The 19823-nt window shown below is 35.1% G+C and overlaps 1 protein-coding gene across 1 annotated transcript in view; it reads left to right on the top strand.

The window, feature by feature from the left end:
* The window catches only part of LOC149282553 (alkylglycerol monooxygenase-like), a 61516-nt gene that overhangs the window by 22315 nt on the left and 19378 nt on the right, over nucleotides 1–19823 (top strand). Inside the window, exon 4 of the mRNA XM_089498117.1 lies at nucleotides 14215–14318. Coding sequence (XP_089354243.1) covers nucleotides 14215–14318 — 104 coding nt within the window. The remainder of the gene's footprint in view (nucleotides 1–14214; nucleotides 14319–19823) is intronic.

Below are 19823 nucleotides of genomic sequence, written 5' to 3'. Positions count from 1 at the left end.
CATTAGAGCAACACCGTTTGAGTGAAAAAATCGATCACGGATCGATTTTTTCACCCGTTTAAAGACGTGCCGGTCCTGGCACGTCAATTGTCATAATCGTCACGATTTTCGGTGACGTGCCCGGACCGGCAATTGTCATCAAGGGGTTAAAGAGCTACTATAGTCTGATAATGTCTTGTAAAGTAAAACATATTGTGGGGAAGAGAGCGAACCTCTATATATGTAAGTTGTATATAAATGAATATGTAGTTGTAATGTCACGCAAAACTTTTTTTGCCACTCAAAAAGATTTAAAAATGAAAAACAGTAATAAAAATGATGTGACCCCTAGTGCTGGCGTACAAGGCAGGGTATTAAAAAAAGAGCTGGAAATTTTGCTAAGCGATCTGAAACATTGGACATCCCCAGAGACTCTAGCTATGTATGGGGAGCTAAATAAAAAAGCTAACTAAATTTTAAAACAAATATACCAACAAGATATAATGTAGAAATGTGTGAGCATATGTATATATATTATATAACATATCAATCTCTATAAGCCACTTCCAAATGAATTACAAAAAGGTACTGTAGTTTGGTCGTGCATTTGTGAGTTAATAATGTCCACAAAACTTGAAATTTACTACTAGATAGCCCTGCCAAAAAAACGTAGGCATTTAAAATCTGTGCTTATATCTCGTATGTGTCTATGATCAAGCAGATCGACTTGAAACATATGGTTTCTATTTCAGGTAGCCTTAGAACTTGCATGTCAAATATAGTTATTTACACATGAAAATGAATCTCCGCATCAAACAGTATATCATGAACACCATACATAGATCAGCGCAGTGCAGGCAATGCCATTCTGGGATCATCTTACATGCTAAAAGCATAGGGACCAGGTGTATTGGGAGCCTAAAGTAGACAGGAGCCAAGGGAAGGGAACTTGAGATAGAAGACAGAGACAGGCAAAAAAGAAGACGGTGAGAAAGTGAGAAATAAAGCCAAAGCATTAAGCAAAGGCAGGCAGACATAAAGAAGAGTGTCTGCTTTGCGTCTTCTATTCTCACCTCTGGCTGCTCCTCTTTTTCTCTACTTATTTTACTTATAGCTTAATATAACAGTCTAATTCACTTCCATTGCTATCCAACTTTTAATGGACTGGGCCATAGATCTTTAAGATTCATTTGTTGAAGGGTCAAACTCTATTAAAGAATGATGTAATATAATAAAATCTAGTTCCCCTTATAACCATAGAAGCCCTTTTGTGTCTGCCTTTTTTTCAATCGTTTTCTATTTTATGAGAAAGTTTGTTAACAGTTTGTTGGCATTAAAATGTATAAGTTAATTTAGAGTGTGGACACATAGAGACCTCACATTCTATATACCTCTTAGGGCTTGATATTTAGGTGTACACAATACTAACGTGTATATATATATATATATATATATACACATACATACATAAGGAGAAATAGAAACAGAGGAGAGATTAAGAGCTCAAAGCAATAAATTATTAAACTCACTAGAAATCCCACCCATGAGCCATGGGATATTAAAAATATACATAGTGTACTTTAGCTATAAATGTAAAGTGAAATTAATGGTATGCAATTGTACTCAGCTGAAAAGGGTTGGCTAGCATTCTGGTGAAAACCTGATCCCTGCTTACACACCAAATGTTCACAGTTGTTGGATGAATACACTCAACTAACTAATGTGGCGTTCATAACCATCATACATGGCATATACATATATAGTGGCTATAGTATCTACAGTTAACTATAAATGCAACAAAATGGAAGTGTATTCTGTCATGACGTGTGACATAGATCAGATGTGAAATACTGCTGTGTCTTATAAAATCAGGACATTATTATTGTTATTAGGTAAGACAACTAATAATAAATAAGTAACTGATATTCACGGCATACATTTAGGTGGCAATATTTATTTGGGGTCCTGTAACATAAAACATTGCTTGATAAATATATCCTTCTATGAAAACAGAGAGAACGAGATTTACTGTGTGCTACCCCAGCAAAGGACATACAATACTACTTCCAATGAGCTGTAAAGTGTACTGTACCCTCTAACAATGGATATACAATATGTGCCATTGTAAAATCCTTTTTTGGAATGCTGACAGTAATGATATTCTGCTGTATGCCCCTGTGTTTCCTTATTTTTTTACGTAGTATTTTACTGTCTAATAACTAAATAGTTCAGTAAGGATTCATGAAATAAGGAAGTACAGATGAATAAGTAAGAAAACATATGACATTTACACATTCACTTCAGAGATCAGCACTCTGGCCAGCGTCTATTAATGAGTGTTGCAAAAAAGAGGTGTGTCTTAAACATTATAGAATATTATTATTAGTTTTTATTTATATAGCGCCAACAATGTATGCAGCGCTTAATACAATACATATATTCAAGGGGGATGACAAGACGAGAATTGACAGACTAAGACAAACCGATACATTAGGTGGAGAGAGCCCGGCTCGCAAGCTTACAATCTTGAGGATAGGCTAATATATACCATATCATTTGAAGTAAACCATGTTATAATTACAGTATGCTGTCTTTGTTTTTAAACAAGCTTGGCTCTACATTATAAAAGTTCTTTCAGAATCAACTCCTGTAAGCTATCACTGCAAGAAGAGCTTGGATGGCCCTGCATAATAAATAGATCTCTTGAAAGTCCTCTGACAGAACTCATTACGTGTTATTCAGGGCCGGTGCAACCTTTTGTGTACAAGAAAATTGTCATGGTTGGTCCTTAATAATGCAATATGAAGTCAGTAGGTTGAAACTGCTGCTCTCCTGCAAACTCTCACTTTAGTGGATAAACCCCAGTGGCCCAAAAAAATTAAAATGTATAAAATAGCAAGAACCTAGAATATATAGAGAAGAATGCATCGAGAGAGATGAAGAGCTTAATACATGGGTGAGCCTAGGGTTATTGGCATCTAGGTGCAGTATTTCTTTAGTGCCCCCCCCCAACAAGTAGCGCAGGCACATTTACACACAGATTACCACACAGTAACATGCAAATACCTGCACACATTAACACTAGACTTATGCGTTCGGATTCGTACAGGTTTATCAAAGTTTTGTAAAAATTCAAAGCCATGAAAATGAGGCCAGACCCCTATGAATTGGACAAAAACAAAGCAAAAAGCTCTGAATTTTTGTCCGAAATACATGGGCCCACATTCACTCACACACTCTCTCTCACGCTGTCTAAATGTTTCCCTAAATGGTGGAAGTTCCTGCCAGGTTATGTCCACAGAGATGCGGATAGAAGATTGAAGATAGCATATATAGGATAGAAGAGAAGGGAGAAGATAAAAGATAATAGATAAGGAAGATGCAGAAGTGGGCAGAAACAGAAGTGGTCCGTAGGGAAGGGAAGGTAGGGAAACTTTTAAAGAGCGTGAGAGAGATGCAATGAATTTCGATCCCGAATTTAAAATTGCCCCAAATTTGTGGCCCGAACCAAATGGGCAGAGAACAGAAGTGTTTTTTTTGGTAACATCACGCTCATGTCCATGAGAATCTATTACAATTCATCCTTGGCACATTACACTAAAGGGTGCCTTTAATAATCTTTTTGCCTGTATGATGGACTGCACACACTTTTGCCAAGAAAGTGAGCACATTGTGCCTACCCCTCCTTACATGTTTAATAATTGTGATGGTGGCCAAAAAAATGGAGAGTAAACAAGGGTATTAGAGATAATATTATTAATGTTTACTGAGTACAAAAGATACATCTTAGTTCTGCTTGACAGTGTATTTTAGATATTAGCGTTTTTAGTAAATATTGGGTTTTTTTTCCATTTCTGCATATTTTATTGGTATTTTTGGACCATGTTCTATCCCTTATACTTTAACATACAAGATGAGCATCCGAGACATGCTAAGGCATCAGTCAATCTCAGTTTTGATTGATATTGCTGAGATGGAGGTCAAAGTACTTGGAATACCTTTTGTAGTTTAGTCTGTGCATATATTTGAGTTATGTTTTGCTCTTTTTCAGACCCTTCCTTGTAGCCTAACCCCTTTATATCTCTTTCGTCCTTTCCAGACCGATTTCCTCTCCTCTCCCGAGTTCCAGGATTCTTTCTCTCATTTCTCTTCATATTGTGTATTTCACTCCCCCCTCTTAGCCCTGTTTTCCAAGATTTCTGCACACAGGAGTTCATATGCAGTAAACTAGTTCACCATAACTGATATTATTATTCATAAAGTACCAACCCATTCCATAAATACTGCCTTGTTGTGAGAGTTTGCATTTTGCAGCTTCTTGATACATATAAATCTCCATAATAGTGGTCCCTGAACCTCCTCAATAACAGAACAAAAATCTATATTGCTGTTTGTTGTTAATTGGGGAAGAAATCCATAACAGCTTGTAAACAAACATTAAGTCTGATTTTTACCTCTGGCCAAACTATTTGTAAAATGATCTTTCTTGTATTTCTAGGAAACATAAGTCTTTCAGCACCCATGTTTATTTATAGGTTGCTAACGATTTATGAGATGGTTTTCCCACATTCAAATTGGAACAAATAAACGGGGTGTAGTCACTTACTACAAATATACATTTTAATATTTTTGTGGCATATATTTAAAAGATTTAATGAATATATATATATATATATACCAGACACTGCAAGCTATAGGCCCTTGGACAACTCTTCAGCTGGATGTCCACATAGAGATGCCCTTAGTGTATTAGCCTAAAAAAATGAGAGAACCCTCTTCTCATTAAAACGGCAACTAGAATTTCATCTATCGTTTTAACACTGACATTTAAAGCAATATGGCCACAGATTAATTTATATATATATATATATATAAAGATCAAGTCAGAGAGAATTGGTTCAAGGTAACTAAACAGCAGCAGACACTGTGCTGCAGATGATGGAAGGACAGACAATGAAATAATAATCATATTAACAGCTCTTCATCTGCACACAGGCTGCATTCTGTTTTATGGTTGTTAACCCCTTAAGGACCAGGCTGTGTTTTACCTTTTGTACCACTGGGACCGAGGCTGTTTTAACACTTTTGCGGTGTTCGTGTTTAGATGTAATTTTCTCTTCACTCATTTAGTGAACCCACACAAATTATATGTTGTTTTTTTCAGGACAAGAAGGGCTTTCTTCAGATACCATTGTTTTAATCATATTATCTAATCTCTCATGAAAAAAATAATAAAATATGATGAAAAATGTAAAAAAAAAACACATTTTCTGACTTTTACCCCAAAAATCTTTTACTCATCCAAAAAAGCTAATGAAAAAACCTACTAAATATATTCTACTATTTGTCCTGAGTTTATAAATACCCAATATTTTTATGTTTTTTTGCTTTTTTCTGCACATTATGGAGCATTAAGTACAAGTAGTGTTTTGCTATTTCAAAACCATTTTTCCAAATCTGGTAATTCTTCCCCCCATGTGCCATTTCGGGTATCTTTGAAGTCGGCCAATGCAATTTACCCCATCAAATCATATATTTTTGAAAACTAGACACCCCAAGGTATTTCAAATGCTAGAATTTTAACTCTTTCCATACACTAATTCTACCACCAGTCTTTGTCAAACTTTGTGGTAGTAATTTATTTTGTGTTTTTTATCGCTAAAATTGCTCTTCAGGTATGGACTTACAGCTCCTGGTATACATCACTTTCAAACAACACCCCAATATGTGTTCAGCAACATCTCCCGAGTACAGTCATACCCCCCATGTCTGGTTGTTTGGGAGGTAAAACGCCACATTTAGGAAGTGCACATTTTTTAACTTGGAACTTTTACATCTGGTCATTCTGCCCCCATGTCCTAATAGGACCATCTTTGAAGCCGGCTAATTCAATTTACCCCATCAAACCATATATTTTTGAAAACTAGACACCCCAAGGTATTTCACTGCTAGTATTTTAACCCTTTCCATGCATGAGATTCTACCACCAGCCTTTGCCACACTTTGTGTTAGTATTTTTTTTGTATTTTTTTCACACAAATTGTACTTTGGGTATAAATTTATAGCTCCAGGTATACGTCACTATCAAACAACACCCTAATATGTGTTCAGGAACATCTCCCGAGTTCAGTCATACCCCACATGTATGGGTTTGTCTGGTGTTTGGGGTTAAAATGCCACATTTTGGAAGTGCACTTTTTCCCCCCCATTTCGGTCAGTCTGTGCCTATGCCCTATCTTTGAGGCTGGCCACTCCAATTTACCCCATCAAACCATTCATTTTTTTAAATTAGACACCCCTTGGGTATTTGAAATACTTTTATTTAAATTTTTCCATGTCAGGATTTTTGGGAAGATACAGCGCTAATTTTAGCACTTGCTCATAATAATAAACTTTATTTTTTTATTTTACTCTTTTTGGACTTTTTTTTTTACATTTTGCTGGAACTGGATAGTTCCTCTAAAGCATAATAATTTGTTACCATGTTTTTTTTAAGCTTTTTCTTTTTTTCCTTTTTTTTAATTTTTTTTTTTTTATATTTTACTAATCACATAGTGATTAGAAAGCTGGGCTCCATTGACTTGTATGGTTGAATGCAGTACCTGTATTCAACCTGCAAGTGGAGCCAGAGTTCTCTAGAGGGTCTGGAGACCGTCTAGCGAACTTTTTCAACTTTATTTTTTTTTTTTCCGGGCCGCCGCCATCTTGCGGATGGCGAAGACTGCGCACAGCTGCGGCTGTAACTGCTCTCCGGAGGTCACAGCCCGCCCTGGGGTAAGTATTTGGTGTCACTGGATGCCTCCTGATCGAGGCATTCCAGTGACACCATTGAAGTTTAGGAGGTGATCGTTGATCGCCTCCTAAACGCTTTTAAAATGGGCGTCCGCCGCCATACAATGTATGGCGGATGTTGACGCCCCGGGGAGGAGCCAGACATGGCCCATCATGCCGATCTCGGTGTTGCTGAATGCCTCGACATCGAGGCATTACAGAAACACAGTTTAAGCTTAGAAAGTGATCGTTGATCACTTTCTAAGCTTGTTTAAGTCTCATGACGTGTCAGGCACGTCATAGGTCGTTAAGTGACCGTTTTGCATGACGTGCCTGACCCGGCAATGGACTTTAAGGGGTTAAATAACCTTAAACCTTATAAAGTATAATAAAGTCCTTTTTCAATTCTAAATATAGCAAGTCCAAGTCGAGTCCAAATAATGTCTTAGGCTGAAGCAAAGTAGAAGCTTCTACTGACAATACAATATTTAAAATCTACATATAAATAATGCACCTAATCAAGCATATTATATATTTTATACATTTCTTTTAAGATGAATTCATATATTATGACTTGTTTTCAAATCTTCAGTTTTGCCCTGAATTCCTTTTCATTTTCTGCATAATGCAACCATGCTATATTTATATATATACTATTTTATGATGAATGTATTTATTAGGAAAACTTTTCCTTTTCTGTATTGCAAAAATATCCAATAAAACAAAATCAGACTTCAAAAATATCCTTTTAATCGGTAACAATGAAATAAAATGTAATTATGGAAGAAAGTGCTAAGGAAGGTGACAGTATGCTTAAAACAATGTAACCAGCCAGCACCATCAATGTGCTCCAGCCCAATGATCAGGTTCTCTCTTAGATCATTGTTTGGAAAGAATGCACATCTGTTAAAAACCAGACAGAGAGATCTTAGTATAATAGTGAGTAATATTGGACCTATTTCCAGACAGCTTACACCAGGCTGCCCTGTTGTGGTTGGCACATAAACTGTTCTCCATCAACTTGCTATCTTTGTGAATACATTTTTACAGCCTCTGATTAGTAACATTATACTCTTTCTTAAGGATACTACTAATATCCTAAGCAAAACTGAGGATATCACCATGACTGATGAGGATTTTGTTGCTATTTACACTAGTCACACAAGCTTGTTCACTTTCATTCCTGACAAAGATGCACTCAGAGCAGATTAGGAAGCACTTAATATTACATTTTTAAACAGCTGACACTCTAAATTATGGAATAATTGCATGAAGTATTTAAGTATCGCAATTACTCATATAAACATATTTAAACTACAAATACAGAGACCCCAAGTGAGGTTAATCATTCATTTTGCTCTGGCATTATGTTTTTTCTGTTGGTTCTATTAATGTATCAGGGAGACACCTTCTTTTTTTATATAAATGGGGAAAAAAATGTGCATTAGTTTTTTTCTTAAATAAGATGGTTGTGCTTTATTTGTGATTTAAGCCAATATAAGTTAACATGCACAAAAGATACAAATAAAAATAATATGTAGGTATATTGATAAATAATAGTATCATTATTTTAGGAAAGCATTGTTTAACCTGTTAACCACGCTATATTTCTATATCATTGTCATCATTTTTTATATATATTAAACCTGTGTCTTGAGACCCAGGGGAGCACTGTTTTTTCTTTACTTTTCTCTGTTTCCCTCAAGATCACGGTGAGAAGGAGAGAGGCAGGGAACAGAGGCAAAGTCAGTACTTACAAGCATTGTCTTTGTCATCTGTACATATAATCAGGGTTGATCTTCTGTAGACTTACTACTCCAGTCATGGAGCGGTCAGAAACAGCAGTGGGGAGTGTTTTTAACCAATGACATATCAGGTGTGTCATTGGTCCTGTAGGAACATCTTTTAATGATGTACCTGGTATGTCATTGGTCACAAAGGGGACAAATATTAATTTTTTATATATTTTTTTATATATATTTTTTTCCATTTTTCTCTACACACACTATTTTCCTAATGGATGATTATGTTTTTGTACATAATTAGACATACTTGAATGTACATTTTTTGTATTAATTTATATTTTTCTAAGATGTATACTTTGGATGTATTAATATATTTTTATGTACATAAAATATTTTCTTGTTATTGCGCTAGTTACCGTTGGAACAAATATACAACACCCATTAGATGGCATGCAGTCATTATAAAATGACCTTGTGCTACATTTGGAAATTGGCATCTTCCACATCTTATTTTTAAAAGGAAGTTTTCCATTATTATTTTTTCAACTGGGATATTTGCAAGCTAGATATCCCCAACTGTGAAAATAATTTTTGTCCACAAGACATAGAAATAATATAAGGAGGAAAACACAAAAGGGTAACACAGGTCAAGCTGTAAAGTAATATCATGTTTTAAACAGGCCTGCTCATTGTCTGATTCCATGGATGTACATTATTTAAAATAGTGCCTGCTACGTTTTGGAATACAGATTACATCTATTCATAAAAGATCCCAGGGAGATTTGCTGGCACATATTCTTTTGGACTGCGTTTTCTGCAGACCTTGCTAACACAAGATCACTTTACATTGTCAATATTGAAATACATCTCACAGTCATCCGTCGTTATACTCTCTATGTTAGCAGTTCCAGTAACACTAAGGTACAAGGTCAGGGATATCAGTGAAGTTTTGGGGTAGAATTCTATATTCACTTTATAGAAAGTATTACTGTGCTTTTAATTGACAAAAACATAAGATATGACAATATGATTATCTACTAAATAATTATGATGTTGATTTAAAATTATAAAATGGCAGAAAATAATTCCTCTCTTATCTTTATTTTTTTATGGGATCTATATACTAAAGAGAGAGTTGAGGGGGGAGGGTTTCAACCCCTTGACCAAGTGAGCTTCTGCAGCAGGAAGAGCTTGGCTATCCCTCTATAATGTATATTTCAATCAGCAAGATTTATTTAGCCTCCTTAGTTATCCCTTATGCAAGGTCAACTCAGGACTTTGCGTTGGAGAAATTTGCTAGCGAGTTGAAAACACAACTCCTGCAAACTCTTCTGGCAACTGTGATTCAGTTTTAAATCATGTGGCCACTACTCTAAGTCTAAAATATGGTCGGGCCAGGACATTTAAACAGCATTTGAGCCCAAATGAGTTCCTTTTCTGCCCATACATACCCCTTGGAGGGCATTAGCATGAGCTAGGTAGGCATGACTGTGAGCCAATTTGTTCTTGGGCCAACATATTTTAGGCCTTTTGGTTAGCTTACCCATAGTCTTTCCCTATTAACATGGTTAATATTGGTTGTTTAAGTTAAACCCATTTCTGAGGTCTGCAACTGGATTGATTAAACATAAAAAACACATTTAAAGCACATGCTAATGTTGCCAAGATGGAGGAAAATCCTTTATGACTCTATAAACTGTCAAAATAATCCTTGGATCAGTAGCCTGTAAATTACTATTTGAACTCTAAATACCATAACTTGGCTAAAAATATCCAGTACTTGCAATCACCATTTCCATAGGTAGTGCATTACAGCTGCATTTTAATGGAGCTGCATATATAAACAAGTCCTTATATTATGTGGTTACATTATTAAGATAATATACAGTTTTTGTTATAATTCTTCGTTGTCGCAGATTGTAACACATACTCTACAAATACATAAACCCTCAAATGTGTGAAATGGCATGCTTTACTTCTATACCATTAGAAATCTATAACTATATCCTATTGACTCAGTTGATCAGTATTGTTCTTTTTTAATCTGTACCTACACTTACTTTCATAAAGGACTTCCCCCAACAAGGCCTTTTTAAATAAAACATAGGTACAGGTAGACATCTTAACTGGACTCAACCAACCTTGGGCAGATACCACTGCAATATAGTGTCCCATTGACTTCTTTGCTAAATCTATGCTGGGCCACTATTGTGTGTAAAATATGACTAGAAGCTAGAAGAAGAGATTGTAAGGAAGAGCAATGTATTTTTCTCTAATGTCATTGTTATTTCTTTGAGTTATTTATTAACAAAATAGTATTCTTACCACAAAGAACATGTTTGAAAACTCTCATTTTAATATTGCTGTGTATCAACTGTAGAAACAATGAAAATGAGGATGTTGCTATATAACAGCATAACCTCTCTCCTGAAGTACAGAGAAAACATTCATAGGGAGCTTGATGTAAAAGGATACCCTAAAATCTTACATTCGAAGAAGTCGAACAGACTGTACTTCCTTTCTGTGATGATGCTCATCAGTCTTCCATCAAGCCAAATGAAAATACACACAACTCACTGAAAATAAAAAGAACAATGGGAGAATTATACTTCTTTCATTTTTTTTACGAGTGATTTCCTTCTAAGTTCCTTCAGGATTATAAATGGCTCACATGACAAATTCAGACATTACAGTGGCGCAACATTTTTTTTTATTGAAGAAGAATGAAGAGAAGTTTATGAGTCTTTAAAGACTCACAGTGAAAATAAGCTAGTGAGCAAACCCTAAATCTAAAAAAAACCAGTATGCTTAATTTGATGTAAGTTATATTCTCCGGTGCTGCACATATCACACTTCACTGCCATCAATAAGCAGATAAATATTATTGCAAGGTGTTTCTCATGTTTGACAACAGCTAGCCTATTTAGGATATTGGCTAGGGAAAATGGAGAATGGAACATATCATGTTATAGTTTGTCCATAAAATTGTAAAGTAACATGTACATAAGCTACTTTAGGGGAAAAAGACTTTTCTTAGCATAATATGTAGACTGCACTGAATATTAAGTCCTATAATGGCTGTTTTACACCATGGAATTGGTGTATCGTCTTTTTGTCCAATGTGGAAGAAGTAACAAAGTAGTTATACCTATATAATATAAATATAGATTGATTGATTGATTGATTGATTTTTTTTGCATTTCAGCATTTAAGTACCATTACATAAGTTATGTTACCATCACTTAAATTTAAGGGGTAGTAGAAGTATTATTAAACACTAGCATCATATCTTTATTTTTTTACTAGGAAGGAACACATCAGTAGATCAACATGAAAGAGGCCACATTTCCACACCAAAAGACATTTTGCACCCAAAAGGGCTATTGCCCCTTTGAATATATTAGGTATAGCTTCTGATCTGGGCATGAACAAATGTTCCATTTATAAACAAATGCTATATTTATTAATATGTATAGCACGTGCCCTTACAGGTGAATTGTTACCTTTACAGCTCATTGCAAAACTAAACGTATTTATAAAAACTTCATATAGAATGTGCATTTTAGTTTATCAGACAGTTTAATAATTTGAGGTCATTACTTCCATTACGAAATGTTCTTATTTTAATCATTAACTACAAGTTTTCTAATTGTATATGGGAGTCACTTATTGCCGGACCATTTATCCATGTCAGCTTACACACCAGAGATTGCAGCCCTTAACTGATAAAAGGAATACTAAACAGTGTATTTTTTATTAGGTGCCTTGAAGATATAATCCATGTGTCTGACAGCTATGCTTTGAATGTTTGATACACATCGGAAGTATACAATCCACCACCTGTTCTCCCCATTTGGCAAAACCCATGGATTGTCATCTGTATGACTTGTGCTCATAGGTTTTAATTTAATAATCAATTGTGCTTTTTATTTTACAGTTCTTTTTCTTGAGATTGGTGCACATTTCTTTCTCAGCAGTAACAGCTAGCTACTACATGCCACTTAAAATTATAATGATGATTCCCTTATACATATTTCTTAGCATCTGGCCAACGTAAGAGGAATTGGTAATACCAGCGGTATTCAAGGAGCTAATCACTTTAACATTAACATGACACTGACATCCAGAATGAATAAAATTAATTTGATAACTTTGTAAAATAGTTGCATTACAGTTATTATTAACCACTTATGAAAAAGCCTATTAAAGGACAAAAGTACCAACTAGTAGTTCAGCAGCAATACAGATATTGTAGGCTTCATTTTAACATGCAACAAGAAGGGACCACTGGGGTCCACTTTTTAAGACTGTCTTCTCTGGGACCAATACATCAATACCCACTGTGTGCTAAAACAAGTCAGGTGTGTGTGTCCTGCCCATGCTATTGGCAAGTTAGCTTAGATACACCTGTATAGTTTTGTGTAATATTATATACTAATAATATGATATGTGTGTGCTTGAAATAATATTTCAGCAATAATAAACCACTGAATGTTGCAAGCGGCAGTTTGAGAAAGATAAGTGACAAGATTTGCTGCTTTTGGCCATGGTCCAGTTCCTAAAGTGTTTTTTCTAACAATATGAAACACATGGGAGAGAGTTATGGAATTATGATTTTATCTCTCACAAGTTCAGACCCTTAGAATTGTAGTGTTACAATTCATTGTATTGCCTCTATGACCGACAGCAGTATAACACTACCCTTTTTGATCTGCATGGCAGTACAACGCCTGTACACGGTCCAGGCTCGTTGATTGCCGTACATTCTATTTTTGGTTTCTCGTGAAAGACTCTTGGAAGCTTGTTTGTGCTGAATGTTGTGGAGTGACTGCTAATGAGGTTTAGTCAGCATTCATTCTCAATCCAGGCAACAGATATTATTGCATCTAGATTCACTTTAAAACGGATATGTATTGGTGGTTGTTAAACCATAAAATGGAGAGCATAATAAACTATTAAGACTCTCTGGATAATGGTAAGAGAAATATATTAAATAAGCAGTGTGTTTAATATTGTTTTGCATTATAGCATTATAGTGCAATCAACATGGAATAGAGATAGCAAAGAAATGGTACCGACATAATGGCTATATTATGTATGAACAATAACACACATATAACATGCCATGGTAAATAGCAACCATCTAATACACAGAATTACAAAAAGCAGACACGCAATACTGAGTATATGCACCCAGGGCTTGTTTCTTTGGCTCATCCAAATTGTCAGAAAATTAAAAGCCAGAACAATCTAAAAATTTAATTTTCAAGCATTTTCATCTCATAGGATTCCCTAGTAGGGTGACCATGTGGAAAACATGGCCGATGCAGAAGCAAAACTTGCCAGTCTCCATTGGTAGATTTCCCGACTTTTGCAGCAAGTTTTCTGGATGTTCCACTAGTGAGCCAAGCTGTAATCAACTTTGATTCTTACAATAGATCTGCTAATTGAATCATTAATTTAGTTACTACAGTGATGAACCAAAGTCACTTTTTAAATATTACTGGTATTCTTATCCAATTTAGCTTGGACATTACACTGACCAGTCTACAATTTGCTGTGAATCTCTGTTTCTCTTCTACCTCTTTCTCTACAGTATAGTAAAATCATGTAGTGGAATCAGTTTGAATTGAAATTTTTAATAGTGATTATGAGAATGTAATCAAGTATGTTATGAAACCATTTTCCCTACTTATCGACTTATTCTTTCTTTTTGCAGAGGTTAACATAATATGGGCAGGCCATCAAACACATCACAGCTCTGAAGATTACAACCTAACCACAGCCCTAAGGCAATCTTTCCTCCAAAAATATTTCTCTTGGGTAAGTAGAATACATTCTCAAACCATGCAAAAGTATTTACTGAGGACTACATTCAGAAAATTAAAATTGAATATTGAATTGAAGCCAGAACAATCTAAAATTTATTTTTCAAAAATTATCATCTTATAGGATTCCCTAAGTACCATTCAGTGCCCTCTCATCCGAGTGCAGAGGCAAAACTTGCCAGTCTCCATTGGCAGATTTCCCAACTTTTGCAGCATGTTTTCTGTATGTTTCACAGACATTAAAGAGAAAGCAGAGCTATTTGACTGAGAATGTTAAGATTTCTCCACCCCATTTAGTGATTTCATTGAATTGTAATTGTAACAAGCCCTTATATTATGTATATTGTATTGTTATTATCAATTACCCTATATAATTTGTTTTCGATTGTAAGATCACAGGTGAGCCGCTCATATGCTCCGCATTCTTGCCAGGAAATGTGTATAAAAGTGCCTTAAAGCTAGATGGCAGGTTCATGGGCAGGGACCCAAACTTCGTTTGTATCTGTATGTGTAAATGTAACTCGACAACGCTGTGAATAGCGCATAATAAATAAAGTATAATAATAATAATAATAGGCACCATTTTAATGTGATTTTCTGCAAACAGTAGCAATGAAAGTTGTCAATGAAAGTTGTATATAGAGTATAATTTAAAACAAAAAAACCATAACGTGAAAGCTTTATTCACTAAACTGTAAATTAAAGTACTTACTGATTTGCTAACCTTCTTGTGAGAAGGACCATGTTTATCCCATTTAATGTATGCCTAGGTCTGTGAGATTTCTCCAAAGATTTACTTTTTTATGGTTAGGGCCAACTTAGGACGCTCACCCAAGGTTTGCTCTTCAGAGATTGAGCTCCTTCTGCTAGTGCTTCAAAGTCCATCGTCCGATAAAAAGCCACCTAAAGCAAAACTATAGTATGTCTGTACCAAAACCCCCGATTTGTTTTATAGTGGAAAGGTCTTTTGAGGTAATCCTAATATATCTGCCTGTGTGTTAGTGAATGCTTGATAATGAAAAGGCTTATCAAATGGATGATCTCTGGAGAGGCCTTCTGTCATAAAGCTGTTAGTCACTGAAGTGTGTCATAAACTATATTCCCATAGAACTGCATTGAAGGAACAAAGATACTGGTGATTACTAACCAATCTGTGTTAAATCTGTTACATATTGTATAAAGCCATTACAAGAACCCAAATCCACTGCACTCAGACCCCCGGGATACTTGCCAACAAATAACAAGGGCTAAACATCATAGGAATTGGCCAGTTGTAGAAGCAGGAAAGAGTTTACACATTTATGTCACCAATATATACACTTACTAAGGCTTTTCCATTATTTCACATTTTCCAATCTGAACAGAGTTTAGAAATTGAATACATTAGTGTATTGTTGAGCAAGCCGAAGCAGTTCTGCTCCCTTTGGAGTTCAACTCCCATAGATCTGATACAACAGCACTGGGCTTAGTGGGAGCTGTAATCAAACTTCAGCTGAGGACACTCTTTTTTAAAAATGAAAGGGGTACTGGGTTTATTGAATCGGTTCATGTCAGTTTTTTGTGGGCCGCTGTTCCCAGTTCATGTCACTGATTTCCTTCCCACAATAAAGTCACACAAAATTCTCATAAAAACACAATGATGCTTTTATCTTTCTGTGAATGTGTTCTAAAAGAAACACGTCTGTTGGTCGTACCACATCGGCCATTTTTCTAGGTCACATGCATTTAACAATTTCACATATAAAGGGCTACCCTATAGTACATGTACTGGTTGGTTGGCAAGATAAGTGTCCTGGAAGAAATGGCCAACACCATCAAACTACTCTTAACACGCTGTGTATCCCTGTTAAAAATGTATACAAACATGGAAATAGAAGTTACAAGGACAGATACGATCCACATAATACACATCATTCCTTAAATTGTTTCTTTACCGCAAGTGATTTCAAACATTTCAATGAATTTCATGAATGCCTTGTGCTGAAGCCAGGACATCCAAAAATACTGGCTTGTTTATGAGGCCTGGACTTCTACATCCCTGAAGCTAGATAAGCAAAGTACTGCACGGGCCAATGGGCTTATTCTACTGTCACATTCTACAGGAGTTATGCAAAGAGTTATTTTGGTGCAAAGCTGTAAAAGTAGAGAAACCAAAAGAATGTTCTTGGCGATTGCTTCACAATTAACTATTTGCTCCAGAACTGCACTTTATAAATAAGGGTCAATTTATCTACAATTCTAAATCATATTCCACCACTAGTATGTTGTAGAATCATCACCTTATCTGACTGCAAAATTAAGTTCTATTTTTAAAAATAATTTCTCCCAAGGAGGGTAAAGCTTACCAAGCGTATCTCTTAAAGCAAAGCATAAACATGCTGAGCTGTACTTAAGTACACCTGTTCAATCTCATGTGCCAAAGAAAATATCTGAGCATAGAAAAGGAAGATTGGATTCGTCGGTATTTCTTATGGCCTGTAACAGTTTGTGTTGCAGCAGGTGCCTTGCAAATCTGTAATGTCATCTGGTCAGTATGAATGTTTAAAACAGGAAAAGACTGCTTACAGATTTGTTTGACCATGTGTGGCTACTAGCACTAAGGCCAAACCATAAAGTATATGATGTACATTTGTTTAAGAAATTGTTGAATAAAGTTTTGTTTCACGAGAACCAAAAAGAGTCTCTTAATTTGGGTACAAACAGTACAATAAAACAGCAGTTACCTTCAAAGGAAGACTATAAACAAACATTGGGTATGATGATGTTAGATATTAAGGACCATATTTAACTGAAAGGACCAAACCATTTTTTTAAGTACGGTATATGTCATAATAATTATATCAAGGGTAAAGTGAAATTCCTTTAAACCGGTATAGTTTGTGTGTTTTCTTGTTGCTTTGAGATGCAGCACTTCAGACAGGAGAAGATAAAAAGCTAATCTTTTAATCCACAATCACTGACCAGAAATTGTAACTCTGAGAATAAAGAAACGGTATCTGAGAATAAAGAAACGGTAGATCCTTGTCTGCGCTAAAAATGTGTGTTGGTATATACACACGTAACAATCCGTATGTCATCCCAAAATATCTAAATTTTAAAATAAAACTGATCTTATTAGTGGCACAAATAACATTAATTCAAATAATAAGGGCCTTCTTATTATTGACACAGGTCATAATGTTCTTTTCCATTTGTCTGTGTTTAAAGAAGAGGAATATGCTAAAGCCCTTATCTCATATACCATCCTCAGATGGTCATAGAAGAGGACATATATTCCCCACTGTGACGATCAATTGTCTACCTGTGGCCAATCCGAGGTTATAGAGTTCTATGGAAAATGTACTAACTATAAGCATAGATTGGTGGTTTTGTGAGCAGATAATGTGAATTCAGTGTAAGAAAACAAACACAATTCCGTTGGCTCTACATTAAAATATTCTATGGCACATTAAGTGGTTAATGAATTTCTGCATGAAAACAAAATTATACGAAACATTCACTGTTTTTGAGAAAACAAATATGCGGCTAAAGCGGAGAATCCCTGTGCACCACTAGAAAATGTACTGTTTGTGGAAATTTCTGTCTCATCCAGTTCTGTTCAGCATAGCAGATTTCAACATTTCAGTACAAATACACATAGGCAAAATAGAAGTATACATTGTTTTAAAAGTTTAGGGATCGTCTCAGGTTAAAACCCCTTTTGCCCTCCATTGAAGGGACATTTGGGTTTAAAATGCTACTTCCAAGTTCAAAAAATCTTCCAAAAGACCAACTGTTATATATCTTTTCTGTAAATCGATAATAAAGAAAATAACTTTCACAGTTTCTCTTCTGATATTCATCAATAATTATTTGTGTTTATTAACCCCTGCTGGGTTTCTGAAAGTTTTACACAACATTCTCTATTTCCGTTTTACAATCATTATAATGTCTTCAATTTTTTGCCGAATAGGCATAGAAGAAAGTTGGCTCCTCAGGGGTACTCATGGGAAAATTTAGCCATTTGTGGTAAAATAGGAGCTGGGTAAGAAGTGTGTAATTGTTAGATATAATACAGGAGGTTTATGGTAAGGAGGAAGACAATGATATCATAATGCAAATTATGGCATTTACCATATAGAAAGCTATGAAGCTTTGTCTGTACTCAGTCAAGTTACTGGGAATCATCTCTGAGACCACTTCCAAAGGACATAAAGGGGTTGGGGACGTGTTATCATAATATGAGAAAATATATATTACTTGTGTGCTTTAACCTGCCACTATTTTCATTTGATTATGAAGAACAGCCCTGTTAATACATATGTTATGTATTTTTGACAATAATATTTGAGTTTGACCAATACAGAATGGAATTTGGCGAGTAAATGTTAATCCTTGCTTTTTTACTAAATATTTCAATGATTTGCAGATACAGAGCTGTAAGCTCAAAAATGTAATGATAATAATTAAATGTCAGTAAGCATGTTTTATTTTGTGATTCTGTAAATGCCTAATTTATTCATTATTTGAAAAAAAACATATTTGTAGCTTAAATAATGTATCCTTGGAACCCAGGAATTTGTAACATCATATCATACAAGCTATGAATGGTCAATCTAACAACTCTAAGATGTGAAAAAGTGTGAGAAAAGGCATGAGCACATTGTGAAACCGCTATATTATAGCTTTACAAGATATAACATCAAACAAGAAGAGACTGGAAACTTAATAATGTTTCTGGATTCAGAAACATTTTGAAGATTAAGAAAAGGTTATTGAACATGATACATGCCATTCACATCTGTGCACCACAAACTGAAAAAATGATGCTTGTCAGAAATTGCACTAATAATATTTTTTGACACAGATGGCAGTGTTTTTTTCATTTGCAATATAAGGTTAATAAGCAGACATACATGAGCCAACAACGATCAAAGCGAGATAAATATTTAAGTCACGCTTTATTTATTTCCCTAGCTATAAAACGTGCTTTATTTTACATCTTGCCTAAAGGCGCATTTTAAACCCAGCTTTAGAAGACGGCACGCAGGCAAATGTGGCTAAACCAGTGGTTGTGATTAAATAAAACACGTTTTATGGCAAAAGATAAAAAATAAAGCATTACTATTTTTTGCGCCTACATGTTAACACTGGATCTTTTCAGTTTTGTAATACTTTGGTTTAAGCTTGGTTGGCATAATACAAACAATTTTCAAACTTTTAGTCTCAAACAATAACCAGTTGTGCCTAGAAACATATTTAGCAATTTGTCCACCTGTTCCTGTTTAAACAAAGCCACTCTAGCCCTTTAATATATAAGTTCAATAAGGCGGAGGCCATATATGATTATATTTACACACCAGACTGCTTGAAACCTATTATATACAAAAATAGAAATATAATATAACACTTTGTACATTTATAAGAAAAAGATACAAATCCCGCATGGAAAATGAGGGCTCAACCACTCATTTCTTCTTAACAATAAATGTTACCTTGGAAGGGTGATTGCCATTAGACA

Source organism: Sceloporus occidentalis, unplaced genomic scaffold, assembly GCF_023333645.1.
Source record: "Sceloporus occidentalis isolate IW3139 unplaced genomic scaffold, rSceOcc1.0.p SCAF_113, whole genome shotgun sequence".
NCBI lineage: Eukaryota > Metazoa > Chordata > Lepidosauria > Squamata > Phrynosomatidae > Sceloporus > Sceloporus occidentalis.
The sequence above is the reverse complement of the archived record's forward strand: the minus strand, read 5'-3'. Positions and strand labels throughout refer to the sequence as shown.